General features: G+C 37.5%; 1 protein-coding gene across 2 annotated transcripts in view; it reads left to right on the top strand.

Moving 5' to 3' along the window:
• The window catches only part of GABRB2 (gamma-aminobutyric acid (GABA) A receptor, beta 2), a 288,251-nt gene that overhangs the window by 112,052 nt on the left and 158,719 nt on the right, over positions 1-17,480 (top strand). For both annotated transcript variants that reach the window (XM_010855335.1, XM_010855334.1), the window contains exon 5: positions 3,753-3,973. In XM_010855335.1, the coding sequence (XP_010853637.1) occupies positions 3,753-3,973 (221 nt within the window). The remainder of the gene's footprint in view (positions 1-3,752; positions 3,974-17,480) is intronic.

Raw genomic sequence — 17,480 nt, 5'->3', positions numbered from 1 at the left:
ATGCGACAGTGAATTTGTGGGTCTCATACTCAGAAGCGAGATCTTAGACATCTATCTTGCTTACATGTTTCCTTGTTTATTTGCTGATTTAATCATTTATTTACATTTGCATGCTCCAGTTGATTCACATTATTTGTTGAAAATTTTATGCCTTCTCAAATCTACTACCATTTTACCCTCTTCAGAAATCTTTGAGTATATTTATGTGGGTTTCTTTGTAGATTCTACTGTTTTATTGATCTGTGTTTCTATCATTACTCCACTGTCATACTGTCTTAATGTAGTTTCCTAGTAGGTCTAGAAATCAGATAGTGTGAATCCTCCAATTTTATTCTTTTCCTTTGAAACTGTTTTGCTTATTCTTATTCCTTTGTTTGCCATATAAATTTTAGAATCAGCGTATCTACAGAAATCCTACTCAAATATTAATTGAGATTAAATTTCATCTATAGAGCAATTTGAGAAGAATTGACATCTTAAAAATGCTCATTTCTTCAAATCCAGGAACTTGGTATATCTCTCCATTTATTTATACTTTGGCTGTGTTTGTGTGAGTGTGTATTACTTTAAGAAGATAAAAGGAAGAAAAAACAAAACAAATAAGAAACTCACCATTGTAACAGGTTTTCTTCACATTTTGATTCTCTGCCAGTCTGCCTACTAGATTTTATTTTGCACCGTCCTTAGGTAGTAGCTTTTTAATTCTTTCCAGGATGGTTAGTTGTGATTAGTGGGAAAGAGAGCTTGTAGTAGGCATACTCCATTTTGTTCGGCATTGAAAGTTCATTGGTTTTAGTTTTGATTATGATTATCTGAGTCCTTCTTGCATGGTGATGCCATGAACTATGGAGCACCCAGAAGTGATTTACTTTTTTTTTTTTTTTCATTTTGAGTGAACCAACTCTGAGACAACTTCCTGAAAGCAGCCTTGTTGGATGGGTGTAAAGAGTATGTTTTCTACATGAAAGCTCAGAGCATTCATTCTAGGGGCATGAGGACCCGGGAGAGAAAGCATAGAACATAGAACCTTTCCTTCCTTCTATGTCCAATAGCATTTATTTTGATTCAGGAACTTCTTCTTTTCTTGACAGTGTCTTAATGTGTCATTTAAAACTAAAATAAATGAAAATTGATGTGACAGTTAGCAGAATCACCAGGGTCTGTCTGGGAGCATTTCTTAGCAGGCATTGCCCTGCTGACAAATAACAGGAGTTAGCATCTGACTCAAGATCTCACAATATCACCATTTATTTAGCCCCAAAGAAAATACAATTTCCTGTGTCCTAACACATCTCAGCTGACTGATAAACCCCAGCACCTTCCAAACTGTGTTATCTCCCCTAAATCTTTAGAGGGCTTATGTACCTTTATCTTCTAATAGAGATAATAATCAAATTTTCCATTTTATGTCTAAGAATTAGAAATCACTAAGTGTGTTCTCTCGAGCACACCATAAATTGTTTTATTTATGGCCAAGTTTTTAGGCCATTTTTTACACAGAGATGTATAAAAATGTGTCTGATCCATTTTCTGTTCTCTAGTTATATAATTCATATCTTCAACTTTGCTTTTATTATAAATCAAGATGCTATGCTAGAGATACTCAGACTAATTCTTTATTAAGAATTAGAGTGTGATGAAACAGTTCAAAGCACTGACTAAAGTAACACACTGAAGAAAATTTCACCTACAATTATTTAATATACTTTTGTTGTTCAGTCTCTAGATCGTGTCCGACTCTGCGATACCATGGACTGCACCCTGGCTCTCTGTCCCTCACTATCTCCCAGAGTTTGCTCAAATTCATGTTCATTGAGTTGGTGGCATATCTTTTGTGTAGGGGTGTTAGTCATTCAGTATTGCCTGACTCCCTTTATGATATTAATATTCTTCTGTTAGAATATTAATTTGATTTGGTACTTCTCATTCAGAAGTCAGCTCCATACTGACTCCTAAATGAGATAAAAATGTGTATGTTTGTGAAACCAGGAAAAATATTTAAATTTTTTGCCAGAGGATTATACTTTTCCTATGAAACTCTTTAATGCTTTTATCAGGTAATACCTTGTAAGTCATATTCTAAAATTCAATAGCCATATTAGCATGTAGAAATCTCAGCAAGGGTTGGAGAAACTCAGGGACTTCACAGAGATTGAAGTGTGTATTTTATCCAAAAGAGTAATCAGGTATGTGCAGAAATCCAATAGACTTAGTTTATTGAACATTGATTCATTCATTCATTCATTATTTGTGCCCTAGGACTGTGCTGGCTTTGAGGTTGCAGAGATGATTAATACTTGATTCTAGTTTTGTGTTTTTTTAAGCCCTCAAGTAGGGCATTGTGAACTGATTTTAAAATAGAATGGTAATTATCCTTTTCAAATGAATACTTAGTCCTTCATTTAGTCATTCAAATGAGGGTGAGAGAGCAATTACATTGAAGCCATGAGCCGCTAAGGGAGAAAACACGTCACGAGATGTATGTAAGTCCTTTATTCATAATATATAGCTTTCTGTAGTTCATAGATTACATTTGAGTTACACATTTAATTGTCATAATAATCTTTTGATAGATCAAAGATATATTAAAGCCCCATTTATAGTTAATGGAACTGAAGTAAAAAGAAGTTATGTAAATTTATGTCCTAGAAATAGTTAGGAAATTCTGGAGCCTGGGACTCCAGTGCTCAATTTATAACAACCACTGTTTCTCCAAAGTAAGGAGACTCGTCTGATGATCCAGAATTTCTAAAATTAGGGGACGACAGAGGATGAGATGGCTGGATGGCATCACCGACTCAATGGACGTGAGTTTGAGTGAACTCCGGTAGTTGGTGATGGACAGGGAGGCGTGGTGTGCTGTGATTCATGGGGTCGCAAAAAGTCGGACACAACTGAGCCACTGAACTGAACTGAACTGAGTGAAATACTAACTGAACTTATATTGTTTGATAGGTAGAAAGGTATATGCAATGTCTCAATATAAATGATACCTCCAGTAGGAAGCGCACCTTGATTAGACAGATACAGATTTTCATATAAACTCTTATAATTACTACTGTAATTAATTGACCATTTTTTGCAATTGTATTTATTTCCCACCAAAAGCAATCCTGAGTACCCTCTTTTAGAAAGACAAATTACTTACTAAATAATTATTCCTTACCATCTTTCTTCCTGAGTGAGTGAAAGTCACTCAGAGTCATGTCTGACTCTTTGCAACCCCATGGACTGTATAGAATTCTCCAGACAAGAATACTGGAGTGGGGAACCTTTTCTTTCTCTAGGGGATCTTCCCAACCCAGGGATCAAACCCAGGTCTCCCTCATTGCAGACAGATCCTTTACCAGTTAAGCCACAAGGGAAGCTCTTTTCCTGAGTAATATATAGCAAATTTCAAAAAAATGTGCTCTCTTCACTTTTGTACTTATTGTGGTGCCCAGTGCATAGTATGGGCTGAGTTAGAATGGATTTAGTAAATTAATATTTGCCAATATGTGAATTTGACACAAGTTTGAGCAAGCTCCGTGAGTTGATGATGGGCAGGGAAGCATGGCGTGCTGCAGTCCATGAGGTCACAGATTCAGACATGACTGAGTGACTGAACTGAACTGAATTTGTAAATAGTATATGTTTATAGTATTTGGTTGGATATATTTTCTTGTGAATACTCAAGTGTTTGCTTATCTCCCAATTCCATTTAGGTACAAAATAACCAATTTTTTTTTTTTTTTATCTTCTCAATTTCACAGGATTATACCTTGACAATGTACTTTCAGCAAGCTTGGAGAGATAAGAGGCTGTCCTATAACGTAATACCTTTAAACTTGACTCTGGACAACAGAGTGGCAGACCAACTATGGGTGCCTGATACTTACTTCTTGAACGATAAGAAGTCATTTGTGCATGGAGTGACCGTCAAGAACCGTATGATCCGCCTGCATCCAGATGGGACAGTCCTTTATGGCCTCAGGTCTGTAGTGACCGTTTCAAAATTGAACTTTTCCTGAGCACAATACTTTCTGCTCTTTATTGAAGGGGAATATTGTGCTATTTTCCTGAGTCCTCCTTTAATTCTGCTGATAAGCAGTTAAACCTCCTATTCAATAGACATCTGAGAGCTTAGGGTAGCATGTTTACAAAGGGACTTATCCCCAGCTAAGCCTAAGTTTTTTTCTGAATTATCTTCCAATATCAGCTGCTGATCCTAAAGCTGCTTTCTTTAAGAGGTAGGGATAAGCAATATTAAAATAGCTTACACATGGGGTTTCTTTAAAGTGGAAAAAAGTTATGAATGCCCAATACTTTTTTGAATGTGGCAGATGCTCTGTTTCCTGAATTGTTTCTGAGCTCTGTGAACTGAGTCTGGCCTTCTAAGGACACGAAGGCTTTCTGTGTCCTCTCACCTCCAAGGAGTAATCAGACTTGCAAATAAATAAAGCCATCATCCCATGTTTGTTAATAGTGAATTGGCACTATTAAATGCACTTTTATAGCAGAAAAGGATTGCAATGCTCTGCTCTCTTTGGTGGATAAGTTGTGAAATATGAGTTTCTTCTATAACACAAGTTTATTTTCCTGGAAAATGATGAAGAAAAAAGATACCTGTCTTACTTTGAAAACATCTCAGGGTAAAGAATTCCTCTGCATTATTGGGGAAAAAAATGATGTTTTGTAATGTTCAATGTGTCTGATATATTCTGTTTTACATGAACACTTGATGACTTTATCACAATAATGATGATAATAACAATATTGTTATTCATTTATTGAACAAACTTGTCAGGGGTCAGACATTAGTTAGTACACTCCATGTGTTATTACAGTTATGATGACTTGCAACAACCTCATAAGTTAAAACTGTTACGGTCTTTATTTCAAATGAAGGCTGGTATAGCTTGTCTAAGATCACAGAGAAGTAAACAGTGAAAATGGGATCCCAGTCCTGTTCTAAGTTCAGAGCCAGAGCTCATAACTGTTAGCCTAGGATGCCTCTCTCTCTGGCATTGTTCCTGTCTATTACATCTCATTTTCATTATCTGCTGTATTCAGCGTCCTGATTGGTTCATTGTCTTAGATCCTTATAAGCCAGCTTCTTTGTTTATCCTGTTTGTAGAGAGAATAGTATTTGTTTATCAAGGGAGGGAGAGAGTGAAGCAAAGAGAGAGCATGTTTGTACTCCATCAGCCACTGAAAGTAAAGAGATGCATCGGATACAGGCACTGCTCACATACAAGCCTTATGGAAAAAGGGAAACAGAGGAAAAATAAAACAAGTTAACTGGCAGTGTCTGCAGACTCCACCAAAGTGGTGGCATTTGAATGGACTTATGGAAATAATTGTCTTAGCATATATATTGTGGAATCCATTACAAAACATAAGGCAACACAAAGACCTTGATAAGATGGTGATCACACGGGCAGTGGAGGTTGTAATTCACATGTTTGAGAGAAGTCAGAATCCTGAAGAAGGCAGAGAGAGGCACAGAAATAAGTTACTAATTCAGCAGGGGGTGGCAAGTTTTGGCAAAGCATCTGACCCAGTGCTGGATGCATTTGCCCAGCAGATCTTCACAGCAATCATGTAGAAATCATCTTGCCCTCTTCGTTTTTCCTGACGATACCCACATTTAGAACAGAGAACCAGTTATGTTCTCTGTTATACCCCGCATTGACAAAGCGCCTACACTATAAGTAAACTAAATGAAGATTGTCAATGAATTCTGAATGCGCATATTCAAAGTTGAATGGGTGGGAAAAATCAGCAATCAGAACGTCTGTACAATTGAGAGGGAAAGAGGGGGCCAGCACAGGTGATAAATATGGCTTCTTTAAGGCACTAAGCCAATAATCAGACAAAAAAGGTGGTGGCTGTTCATTCTTATCAAGACCAACTGGATGCCATTGCTGTAAATCATCACTCTCTCAGCCCTGCTTCCAGCAAGGACTGTCAACAATATATGCAAGTTCCTGAACACATCTGATGTCCATAAAATTAACATTTCTACTTGAAGAAGGCTCATAGATTGTGATTGTTCTATCAATTGTATAGTTAGTTCTGAATATGAAATTGGTAAGAGGTTTTTCAGGAAATTTGTATATATCTCTTTCTAGTTTTCAGCTGATAGAACAATTTATTTCATGGCTGAAATTTGATGCAGGCTGGATATCCCTTTTTAACAGCAGAAGTTTCATTTTTTCAATAAATAAGTGAAAGGAACTCAATTAAAATCACTACTGCTGGGTTGATTCAGATCTGCTTAATTCCTCCTGCTACTTACCTACCCCCTGACCTCAGTCGTTCTACACCCTGACTTCAGTCCTTAGTTTGCTAAAAAATTTAACTTGTATCTATGTTCAGTAGTGACTGACTTCCAACAGCATTTAGAATAGTAATAGTATTAATATTAGTAGTTAGTACTCATTAAAGGATTTAGCCTGTACTTGGCACTGTGCCAGAACATTCCTTATATAATCTCATTTAATATTAACTTTAATTCCTACAAAGTGGGCACTGTTGGTTTGTTGGCTGATTGTTTTTTCCTTCTTACATGAAGAAGCTCTGGAACTTGTATACCAAGTTACACAGCTCCTGCCCAGGAGAGCATGATTGTTTGAATACAAAGATGTTGCTCTTTATTATCATTCTGTCCTACTCCTTAGGTACTTGCAAGTGGAAGTAAAGAATAGTAGAAATCACCTGAGAGCATGCAAAGGAAAAAAAGGAAGGTAAAGAATAAGTGAGATGGGAATAGCTTGCATTGATCCACAGATACAGACTTTGTTCTGATTGATACAATAAGTCCCTAAAGAACTATGGTCCTGAGTCATCTGTGGAAGGTTCACGTTTAGGTTCTGAGATTCACACCAATCCCAGTTTACAAAGGGATGATTTTTGGTGTGTGGAATCTTGGGGCATAGAAAATACCATTGTAAAGAAATCGATAAAGGCAAGGTTCATCAGTTGGAATAAGGAGAGCTGAAAGGGAACCTAGATATAGAAAACTGGTAGAAGGAAGGCTTTAAATATCAAGGCAGTGATGAGGAAATTGGGTAGAACAAATCCTCTGGGCTGAATGTCATGCATGTTCAAGGCAAAATCCTTTAAGGATTTATGTGTTTCTTCTGTTGAGATGTACAAAAATTGGCGAGGGTGAGGGGACTAGAGGGGAAGTCACTGAAGTCATTCAGAGGATCTGAGTATGCCTCTTGTAAAGTTTCCTTAGTGAAATTTTTAGGTATTAAAACATATTGAAGATAATATAGTATAAAGAATATTAATGTTTGTTTAATTTCATGGTGGATATACAGGTGCTTGGGCTTCCCTGGTGGTTCAGCTGGTAAAGAATCCACCTGCAATGTGGGAGACCTGGGTTCAATTCCTGGGTTGGGAAGATCCCCTGAAGAAGGGAAAGGCTACCCATTCTAGTATTCTGTCTGGAGAATTCCATGGACTGTGTTGTCCATGGGGTCACAGAGAGTCAGACACAGCTGAGCAACTTTCACTTTCACTTTCATACAGGTGTTTGTCATGCTGTTCTTTCAAATTGTGTTCAGGTTTGAAATTTTTTGTGATAAAATTTGGAAAAGAAAAATGGCCTTGGCATCTCTGGTTCTATTATCTAGGAAATAGCACTCAAGATTTAGAAGTCTGCAGCCAGAAAATGGTATTTCTCATCGCTTAGAAGTAGAGAATTACCTATATGTGACATGTATTTTTAGTAGCTGTGTGTGAAAACAAGGTCATCTCACCTTAGAGGATGTGTACTCAGTGGGTAGGGTCCTTGATTCCAGACAACCAGGCTGTGATCTTCCCGATCCAGAGATCAAACCCAGGTCTTCTATGTTGCAGGCAGATTCTTTACTGTCTGAGTCCCCGGGAAAGCCCTGATTGTTGTTGTTATTGCTGTTTTTGTAGGTTGGCCATTAACATTTTTTTATTCTTATTGGATTTTGTTTCCCCATTGCCAAAAGAATGGATGAGCAGCTTACTCTGTCATTCCGTTACTCTTCAGGTTGATTATTATTTTAGAAGCACAGAGTTCTGATGCTGTGCAGAGACACAATTGCTCAGTGCAACCAATTTCCTTAACAAAGTATTATGGCAATAGAACTTGTGTTTTAGCTTGGGCTTTTGTCTTTGACCTCTTATTTAGCCTTAAGCATCTTCAGATTTTAATTTCCTCATAAATAAAAAAGGTGGGGGATAAATAATGTCATTTTAATAACCCAGTCATCTTCTGAATCAAATGAGATTAATAAATATTAAAAAAAATGATATTATGACATCAGGCTGGAAAATGAAGTTAAATATTTGGAGTAGCATAGTAATTTGTAGATAATAAGTATGCCATGTTACTTAATATTTGATAAAGAAATGAATGCTGTGGATATTTGATAAATAAACAAAAGGCTAGAACAGAGAAAGATTTAGCTATCAAGGCAGTAGTTTTATATTGTAGAATTTTACCCCAGGTATCTTTCCATGATTCTTTGAAGACACTCCTTTATCTTGAACAAAAAGAACAAGAGGAGCAGAAATGAGGAAGTCAGTTGCAGAGAATGGGAAAGGTCTAGGTCAGACATGTCTAATATGAAAAAGGGAACTACTAAAATACTAAGAGTATTGTCAAACCATTTTGAGATCAAAAAACTACAGTGGAGCCAATTATCTCCAGCCATTGCTTTGGCAGCCTGAGATGAAGAAAAAGGAGGCTAGGTGCCTGGCTTGAGACCAACGTGGTCATGACAGCCTTTAAAAAGTGTCCTGTAGCCACTTGCTTTAGTTGGACTCATCAGCAGAAATTCTGTATTTTCTATGCCATTTTTCCTTGAAGTGTTCTGAAAATAATTTGATTAGGCAAATTTTATCTTGGTATTAAATATAAGTAATCCGTCTCGTTTGTGGCATGCACTCTAATTTTCATGTAATTAAGCATTGTATATTTTCTCTTAAATCAGGCCTTTCTTTTTATTCTCATCATGTCTTATCAAGCATCTGTTTTTTAAACGTTATTGAAAGTATAAAAGTGATGAGTAATGTTATTTTTCAAGTCCAAGTTTATAGTTTATGACTAAAGAGTAACAATATCCTTAAGTAAAGATTCATACCTTCATTCTTGGCTAGTTGATAACTCAGTTATGCCAGTGTGATCATAAAATAAAATACCTCCTTTCTTTTATGATACTATTTATATATTTCTTTGAGATACGGCTGGAGATAAGAAGAATATTTTCTTGGGATTAGCCCAGCTGTAGAAGTAGTGACAACAGACTTTTCACTGTCTAAGCAAAAGAATTCCTAGCAATTTATAAAGCAAATATTTCAATAGATTACTTATATTTAATACCAAGATAAAATTTGCCTAATCAAATTATTTTCAGAACACTTCAAGGAAAAATGGCATAGAAAATACAGAATTTCTGCTGATGAGTCCAACTAAAGCAAGTGAAAATCAGATTAATCTGATGTTGACATCACTTCATAAAGAATGTTACATAGGTGTAATTTAGACTGTTACTAAGTTGGTGCAAAAGTAATTATGATTCTGGACCCTGAATTTTAAGTCATTATAACTAGACTTAAATACATCTTTATTAATCAAAATAGGAACCATTACAATCAATGCTTTTTTGCCAATGAGAAATAAGTTTGTTTATTCCTGTAACATAAAAATCCATGTTTCAGGATTTGTTGAACTGTTGGAAAGCATTTTCTGCCTCCTGTTGGATATGGAAGTATTTTCCCTGCAAAATGTTGTTGAGATGCCTGAAAAAGTGGTAGTCAGTTGGCTAGACGTCAGGCGAATACGGCAGATGAGGCAAAACTTTGTAACCCAGTTTTTTCAACTTTTGAACGACACGTGGTCAGGCACTGTTGTGGAAAGGAATAGGGCCCTTTCTGTTGACCGATGCTGGCTGCAGGTGTTGCAGCTTTTGGTGCATCTCATTGATGTGCTGAGCATACTTCTCAGATGTAATGGTTTCACAGGAATTCAGAAAGCTATAGGGGATCAGACGGGCAGCAGACCACCAAACAGTGTCTGTGATCCTGTTTTGGTGCTATTTTGACTGTGGGAAATGCTTTGGAGCTTCTTCTTGGTCCAACCACTGAGCTGGTCATTGCTGGTTGTCATAGAAAATCCACTTTTTATTGCACATCACAATCAGATCAAGAAGTGGCTCACTGTTGTTGCATAAGAGAAGATGACACTTCAAAACAACAATTTTTTTGACTTGAGATCAGCTCATGAGGTACCCTCTTATCAAGCATTTCCAGTTTGCTTCAAATGTCCAATGATTCTAGAATGGTTAATATTGAGTTCTTGGGCACCTTTTTGTGTAGTTGTAAGAGAATCAGCATTGAAGATATTCTCAGTTGGTCATTGTCAACTTCTGATGGCCAGTCACTGTGCTTCTCATCTTCAACGTTCTAGTCTCCTTTGTAAAGTTCTTGAACTGCACTGTGTGTTCATTAGCAGTTCCTGGGCCAAATGCTGGTTGATACTGAGAGTTGTCTCCATTGCCTTATGATCCATTATGAACCTGGGTAAGAAAATAGTTCAAATTTGCTTTTCTTCTAGCATCATTTCCATAGTCTAAAATACTTGTAAACAGCAAATAATAACTCTACTAAAAAAAATAAAGCATGACATGCACATTAAAATGATGTATAACATAACCACATTTATTTAATAATGTATTCTAGTATGAAATGGCAAAGTTCAACAATGTAAAATTGAAATTACTTTTGCACCAACTTAATATTTATTTAAAATAGAAGTCATTTACTAGATTTCAGAAATCTAATGAATAATTACTCTGATCAGAGAATCAGGAGATCTGCATTCTAATCTTAGGTTTCAGTTCGGTTGCTCAGTCGTGTCTAACTCTTTGCCACCCCTATAGACTGCAGCGTGCCAGGCTTATTTAGTGGTTCTTATAATCATTCCTTTAAATTATTTCTAAATTTTATTTTAGCTTCTCAAATCTTAATACGTGTGATCTTGTAATCTATACATACTTTAAGACTCCCATGTTACTTTATATAAAGCAGTATTTTAAGTGATACTGATGTGCTTTAGCAATCATAGTTATCATCTTGAAAAAAATCTCCTGATTCATTAAGAAAGCAAAAACCAAATCAGTGCATTCAGGTATACAAGAAAACCTGAATTATACACTAATGGCATTTTTTGTGAATGTAAAAATGTATATATTTATTAAAATTTGAAATCTGAATCCCAATTGGACTGCATATTATTTATGCTAAGTCATTAACATTATATCTTAAGCATTTTTAGCACATTGTTAAAACTGTTCAACAAAAAAAAAACAAAACCCATTTCCTGTTATACAATGTTATATAATTATTGTTAAACAAATTTTGAACCCTTAATTCTACCACCCAGAGTTAATCATACCTGTACCTTGCTTCATACTCTTCTAGATATTTTTCTCATTAAAAGCCTATAGGTAGTTTATCATAAAACAGATTCATATTATACATATGACTTTGTGACCTTATTTTTTCTTTAACAATGAATAATTTTTCTATAGAAATGATTATCATGTCAATAAAGCTCTGCTGACTATCATTATTTAACCATTTTAAGACACATTTGGGATATATTTCTTTATCCAATATAGGATATGGTTTGTGGTTTTGATATAAGGTGACATATGTGGTTGTTGCTATAAAATGAAGGACTATTTCAAATTTACTCACTATTTTAATGACAAGCAAAGCTTTTTCCAACACAATTTATAATGTTGAACTTGTGCTGCTGTATCTTGTGGTATCATTGTTTAAATAAATGGCTCAGGGGATGTACTGATACAGATTAGGACAGTTCTTATGGAAGGACTGACTTTCTTACTCTTCTGACCCATCTAAAAATAGCTGTTTGTCTTTTGGAATGAGGGAGGAGCCCTTGACTTCATATGTCTATACACCTCCCATATGTAACATTAGGTCAGAAATATGTCACTTCTGATTAAAGGTTCACATTCTTAAAGAAAGATTCAGCAGGAAGCAGAAGGTAATTCAACCACCTCCTGCTATGTATGTTCTGTCATTGGGAAAATGGCAAAGGATAATGTTAGCCTGTAATGGATTTAGACAGGCAAGGTTTATTAATTTTATCTTCTCCCTCTACTCCTAAAGCTTTACCACAAGATATTAGGCAAGTGAATAACTGAATAGCCATCTCATACTGAAATATAGTATACTAAACATTAATATATCAATTGTTTACTTGATTTCCTAATTGGTTTAATTCATTTTCATAGATATACTGAGTGAATGCATTTTGTCAAGAAGAATAACAGAGATTTTTAGTAAGAATATTGGTTCTTTTGGCCAGGATGTGAGACCTTGTACTCTAGATTTACCAGTCTTCTAAGTAGGAAAAAAATTGCCTTAATCTACCTCTACCTCTATGGGAAGAAAAGCATACATCCACCCTAAGAGCTGAATTTAAATTTTTTTAATTAAAAAAAATTAAAGCCTTTTTTTTTTTTTTTTTTTGGTCATGCATATGGCATGTTGGGCTTCCCAGTTGGCTCAGTGGTAAAGAATCTGCCTGCCAGTAGAGGAAACACAAGAGATGCAAATTCAATCCCTAGGTCAGGAAGATGCAACCCACTAGGCAACCCAACCTAGGAATGGCAACCCACTCCAATATTCTTGCCTGGAAAATTCCACAGACAGAGGAGCCTGGTGGGCTGCAGTTCATGGGGTTGTGGGGAGTTGGACATGACTGAGCACAACAACAGCAATGGCTTGTTGTAGTTGTTGTTCATGTGCTAAGTTGTAACCGACTCTTTGAGACCCCATGAACTGTAGCACACCAGGCTTCCCTGTCCATCACCAACTATTGGAGCTTGCTCAAAGTCATATCCAGTGAGTCAGTGATGCCATCCAACCATCTTATCCTCTGTTGCCCCGTTCTTCTCATCCTCAGTCTTTCCCATCATGAGGGTCTTTTCCAGTAAGTCAGCTCTTTGCATCAGGTGGCCAAAGTATCGGAGCTTCAGTTTCAACGTGTTTTTCCAATAATTATTCATGGTTGGTTTCCTTTAGTACTGACTGGTATGATCTCCTTGCTGTCCGTGATACTCTCAAGGGTCTTTTCCAGCACCATAGTTCAAAAATATCAATTATTTGATGCTTTACCTTCTTTATTGTCCAGCTCTCACATCTGTACATGACTACTGGAAAAACCAGTTTTGACTAGATGCATCTTTGTGATGCCTCAGCTTTTGAATATACTGTCTAGTTTTGCCATAGCTTTTCTTCCAAGGAGCAAGTGTCTTTTAATTCCATGGTTGCAGTCACCATCCGCAGTGATTTTGGATCATGTGGGATGTGAGAACTTAGTTTTCCTGACCAGGAGTGAACTTGTGCCCCTTGCATTGGATGCTCACAGTCTTAACCACTGGACCACTAGGGGAGTCCCTGTAATTAATTTTTAAAAGAAATTTCTTGACCATCATTTTCCGTATAAATAAAATTATTTATATTAAAGGTGAATTTTTTTAGAAGTAATTTCTCTCATCTTCAAGTTCACCCTCTAAGAAGAGAGAGGCTCAGAGAGGGAGGTGATGGGGCCGAATGTCACACAGACAATTGATAGCAAAGCACGAAGCTGATCTCAATTCCCTGACTCCTAATCCAGCACTTGTTATTGTTCCTGCTGTTGCTGGAGTCATTTGCAGTCATTTAGTCATGATTTGCAGCCATCTTAGTCTGACTGATGTCAGCAAATATTAATAAGTAAAATCCAAACCAAAAATAACAGAATCAGAATTACACCATTCTTTAGACCTTAGAAATATATACTTGAGGCAGTGTGTATTTAGCAGTCCTGGGAAATCATCCAGGACTTTTTTTGCTGCTGTATTTTGCTGAGTTTTAGATAACATTTAAAGAGGAAAAGAAAATCTGCCCAACTTTTTCTCAAATATTACTGACTCATCACATTCCTGTAATCAGCAAGTCTCATTAGCTACCAGTTAGATGGGTCCATTGACTTCCTACTTTTGCATTCCAGTCCCCTATAATGAAAAGGACATCTTTTTGGGGTGTTAATTCTAGAAGGTCTTATAGGTCTTCATACAACCGTTCAACTTCACCTTCTTCAGCATTACTTGCCGGGGCATAGACTTGGATTACCGTGATCTTGAATGGTTTGCCTTGAAAATGAACAGAAATCATTCTGTCGTTTTTAGACTGCATCCAAGTACTGCATTTCAGACTCTTGCTGACTGTGATGGCTACTCCATTTCTTCTAAGGGATTCTTGCCCACAGTAGTAGATATAATGGTCATCTGAGTTAAATTCACCCATTCCAGTCCATTTTAGTTCGCTGATTCCTAAAATGTCCATGTTCACTCTTGCCATCTCCTATTTGATCAGTTCCAATTTGCGCTAATTCATGAACCTAACATTCCCAGTTCCTATGCAATATTGCTCTTTAACAGCATAGGAACTTGCTTTCATCACCAGTCACATCTGCAACTGGGTGGTGTTTTGGCTTTGGCTCCATCCCTTCATTCTTTCTGAAGTTATTTCTCCACTAATCTCCAGTAGCATATTGGTCACCTACCGACCTGGGGAGTTAATCTTTCAGTGTCCTATCTTTTTGCTTTTTCATACTGTTCATGGGGTTCTCGAGGCAGCAATACTGAAGTGGTTTGCCATTCCCTTCTCCAGTAGACCACCTGACCTGCCTCTTGAGAAATCTGTAGGCAGGTCAGGAAGCAACAGCTAGAACTGGACATGGAAAAATACACTGGTTCCAAATAGAAAAAGGAGTACATCAAAGCCATACATTGATTGTCACCATGTATATTTAACTTATATGCAGAGTACATAATGAGAAGCGATGGGCTGGAGGAAGCACAAGCTGGAATCAAGACTGCTGGGAGAAATATCAATAACCTCAGACATGCAGATGACACCACCCTTATGGCAGAAAGTGAAGAGGAACTAAAGAGTCTCTTGATGAAAGTGAAAGAGGAGAGTGAAAAAGTGGGCCAAAGTCTCAACATTCAGAAAATTAAGATCATGGCATCTGGTCTCATCACTTCATGGCAAATAGATGGAGAAACAATGTAAACAGTTGCAGACTTTATTTTTTTGGGCTCCAAAATCACTACAGATGGTGACTGCAGCCATGAAATTAAAAGATGCTTACTCCTTAGAAGAAAAGTTATGACCACCTAGACAGCATATTAAAAAGCAGAGACATTACTTTACCAACAAAGGTCCATCTAGTCAAGGCTATGGTTTTTCCAGTAGTCATATTTGGATGTGGGAGTTGGACTATAAAGAAAGTTGAGCAAAGAAGAATCGATGCTTTTGAACTGTGGTGTTGGAGAAGACTCTTGAGAGTCCCTTGGACTGCAAGGAGATCCATCCAGTCCTTCCTAAAGGAAATCAGTCCTGAATGTTCATTGGAAGCACTGATGTTGAAGCTGAAACTCCAATACTTTGGCCACCTGATGTGAGGAACTGACTCATTTGAAAAGACCCTGATGCTGGGAAAGATTGAAGGCAGGAAGAGAAGGTGACAACAGAGGATGAGATGGTTGGATGGCATCACCAACTCAATGGACATGAGTTTGAGTAAACTCTGGGAGTTGGTGATAGACAGGGAGACCTGGCGTGCTGCAGTCTATGGGGTCACAAAGAGAAGGACATGACTGAGCAATTGAACTGAACTAAATTGAAATGGGTGCATAGTTGTCCTCATATCCATTGATTTCACTCTAATGAGAGCTGAATGTGACAGAACTAAAACTGAAGATATAAAGGACTGTGGTGGAAATGATGTGTGTTCAGAGACTCCAGGTGTTGCAAAGCAGGGAAGACACCAGCTGTGCTCCCAATAAAGATATGTATCTTGTTTCAGATGCCCCAAAAATGGGGACTGGATGTTACTGAAATGGGCTTTGTCTGCAGAGAAGAAGCCTAGAAACCCATGAGGACATGCCATTCCTTGGCTTGTGAATGTACTTGTATATAGCATGGCTGTATATAGCACTAGCATGATCCTGATGTCACTAGGAGTGAATCTTCTGGGTCACAGGAATATTAGAGGGATATGGAAAGAAACCAAACCTTTATTTTGTTTTCTCTTAGTTTAAGAAAAGTATTTCCTAGTGGATGATTAAAATTGTTGCTGTTATATAATATATATGCTTGTGTGGGTATATGTATATGTCCCTATTAGCTCAGTTGGTAAAGAGTCTGACTGCAATGCAGGAGACCCTGGTTCAATTCCTGGGTCAGAAAGACCCACTGGAGAAGAGATAGGCTACCCATTCCAGTATACTTGGGCTTACCTTGTAGCTCAGCTTGTAAAGAATATGCCTACAATGCGTGAGACCTGGGTGCGATCCCTGGGTTGGGAAGATTCCCTGGAGAATGGAAAGAAGGGAAAAGCTACCCACTCCAGTATTCTGGCGTAGGAGAATTCCTTGGACTATAGAACTCATGGGATCTCAAAGAGTTGGACACAACTGAGCGACTTTCATTTCCACCCATTTATCAGTTCAGTTCAGTTCAGTTGCTAAGTTGTGTCTTACTCCCTGCAACCCCATGGACTACAGCACTCCAGGTCTCCCTGTCCGTCACCAACTCCTGGAGTTTACTCAGACTCATGTCCATTGAGTCGGTGATGCCATCCAACCATCTCATCCTCTGTTGTCACCTTCTCTTCCTGCCTTCAATCTTTCCTAGCATCAGGGTCTTTTCAAATGAGTCAGTTTTTCACATCAGGTGGCCAAAGAATTGGAGTTTCAGCTTCAACATCAGTCCTTGCAATGAATATTTAGGACTGATTTCCTATCGGATGGACTGGTTGGATCTCCTTGCAGTCCAAGAGACTCGAAAGAGTCTACTCCAACACCAGAGTTCAAAAGCATAAATTCTTCGGTGCTCAGCCTTCTTTATGGTCCAACTCTCCCATCCATACATGACTACTGGAAAAACCATAGCCTTGACTAGACGGACCTTTGTTGACACAATAATGTCTTTGCTTTTTAATATGCTGTCTAGGTTGTTCATAACTTTTCTTCCAAGGAGCAAGCATCTTTTAATTTCATGGCTACAGTCACCATCTGCAATGATTTTGGAGCCCCCTAAAATAAAGTCTGAAACTGTTTCCACTGTTTGCCCATCTATTTGCCATGAAGTGGTGGGACAGATGCCATGATCTTAGTTTTCTGAATGTTGAGCTTTAAGCCAACTTTTTCACTCTCCTCTTTCACTTTCATCAAGAGACTCTTTAGTTCTTCACTTTCTGCCATAAGGGTGGTGTCACTTGCATATCTGAGGTTATTGATATTTCTCCTGGCCAACTGGATTCCAGCTTGTGCTTCATCCAGCCCAGAATTTCTCATGATGTACTCTGCATATAAGTTAAATAAGCAGGGTGACAGTATACAGCTTTGACATACTCCTTTTCCTATTTG

This window comes from Bison bison, unplaced genomic scaffold (assembly GCF_000754665.1).
Source record: "Bison bison bison isolate TAMUID 2011002044 unplaced genomic scaffold, Bison_UMD1.0 scf7180017864363, whole genome shotgun sequence".
NCBI classification, from domain to species: domain Eukaryota; kingdom Metazoa; phylum Chordata; class Mammalia; order Artiodactyla; family Bovidae; genus Bison; species Bison bison.
The sequence above is the reverse complement of the archived record's forward strand: the minus strand, read 5'-3'. Positions and strand labels throughout refer to the sequence as shown.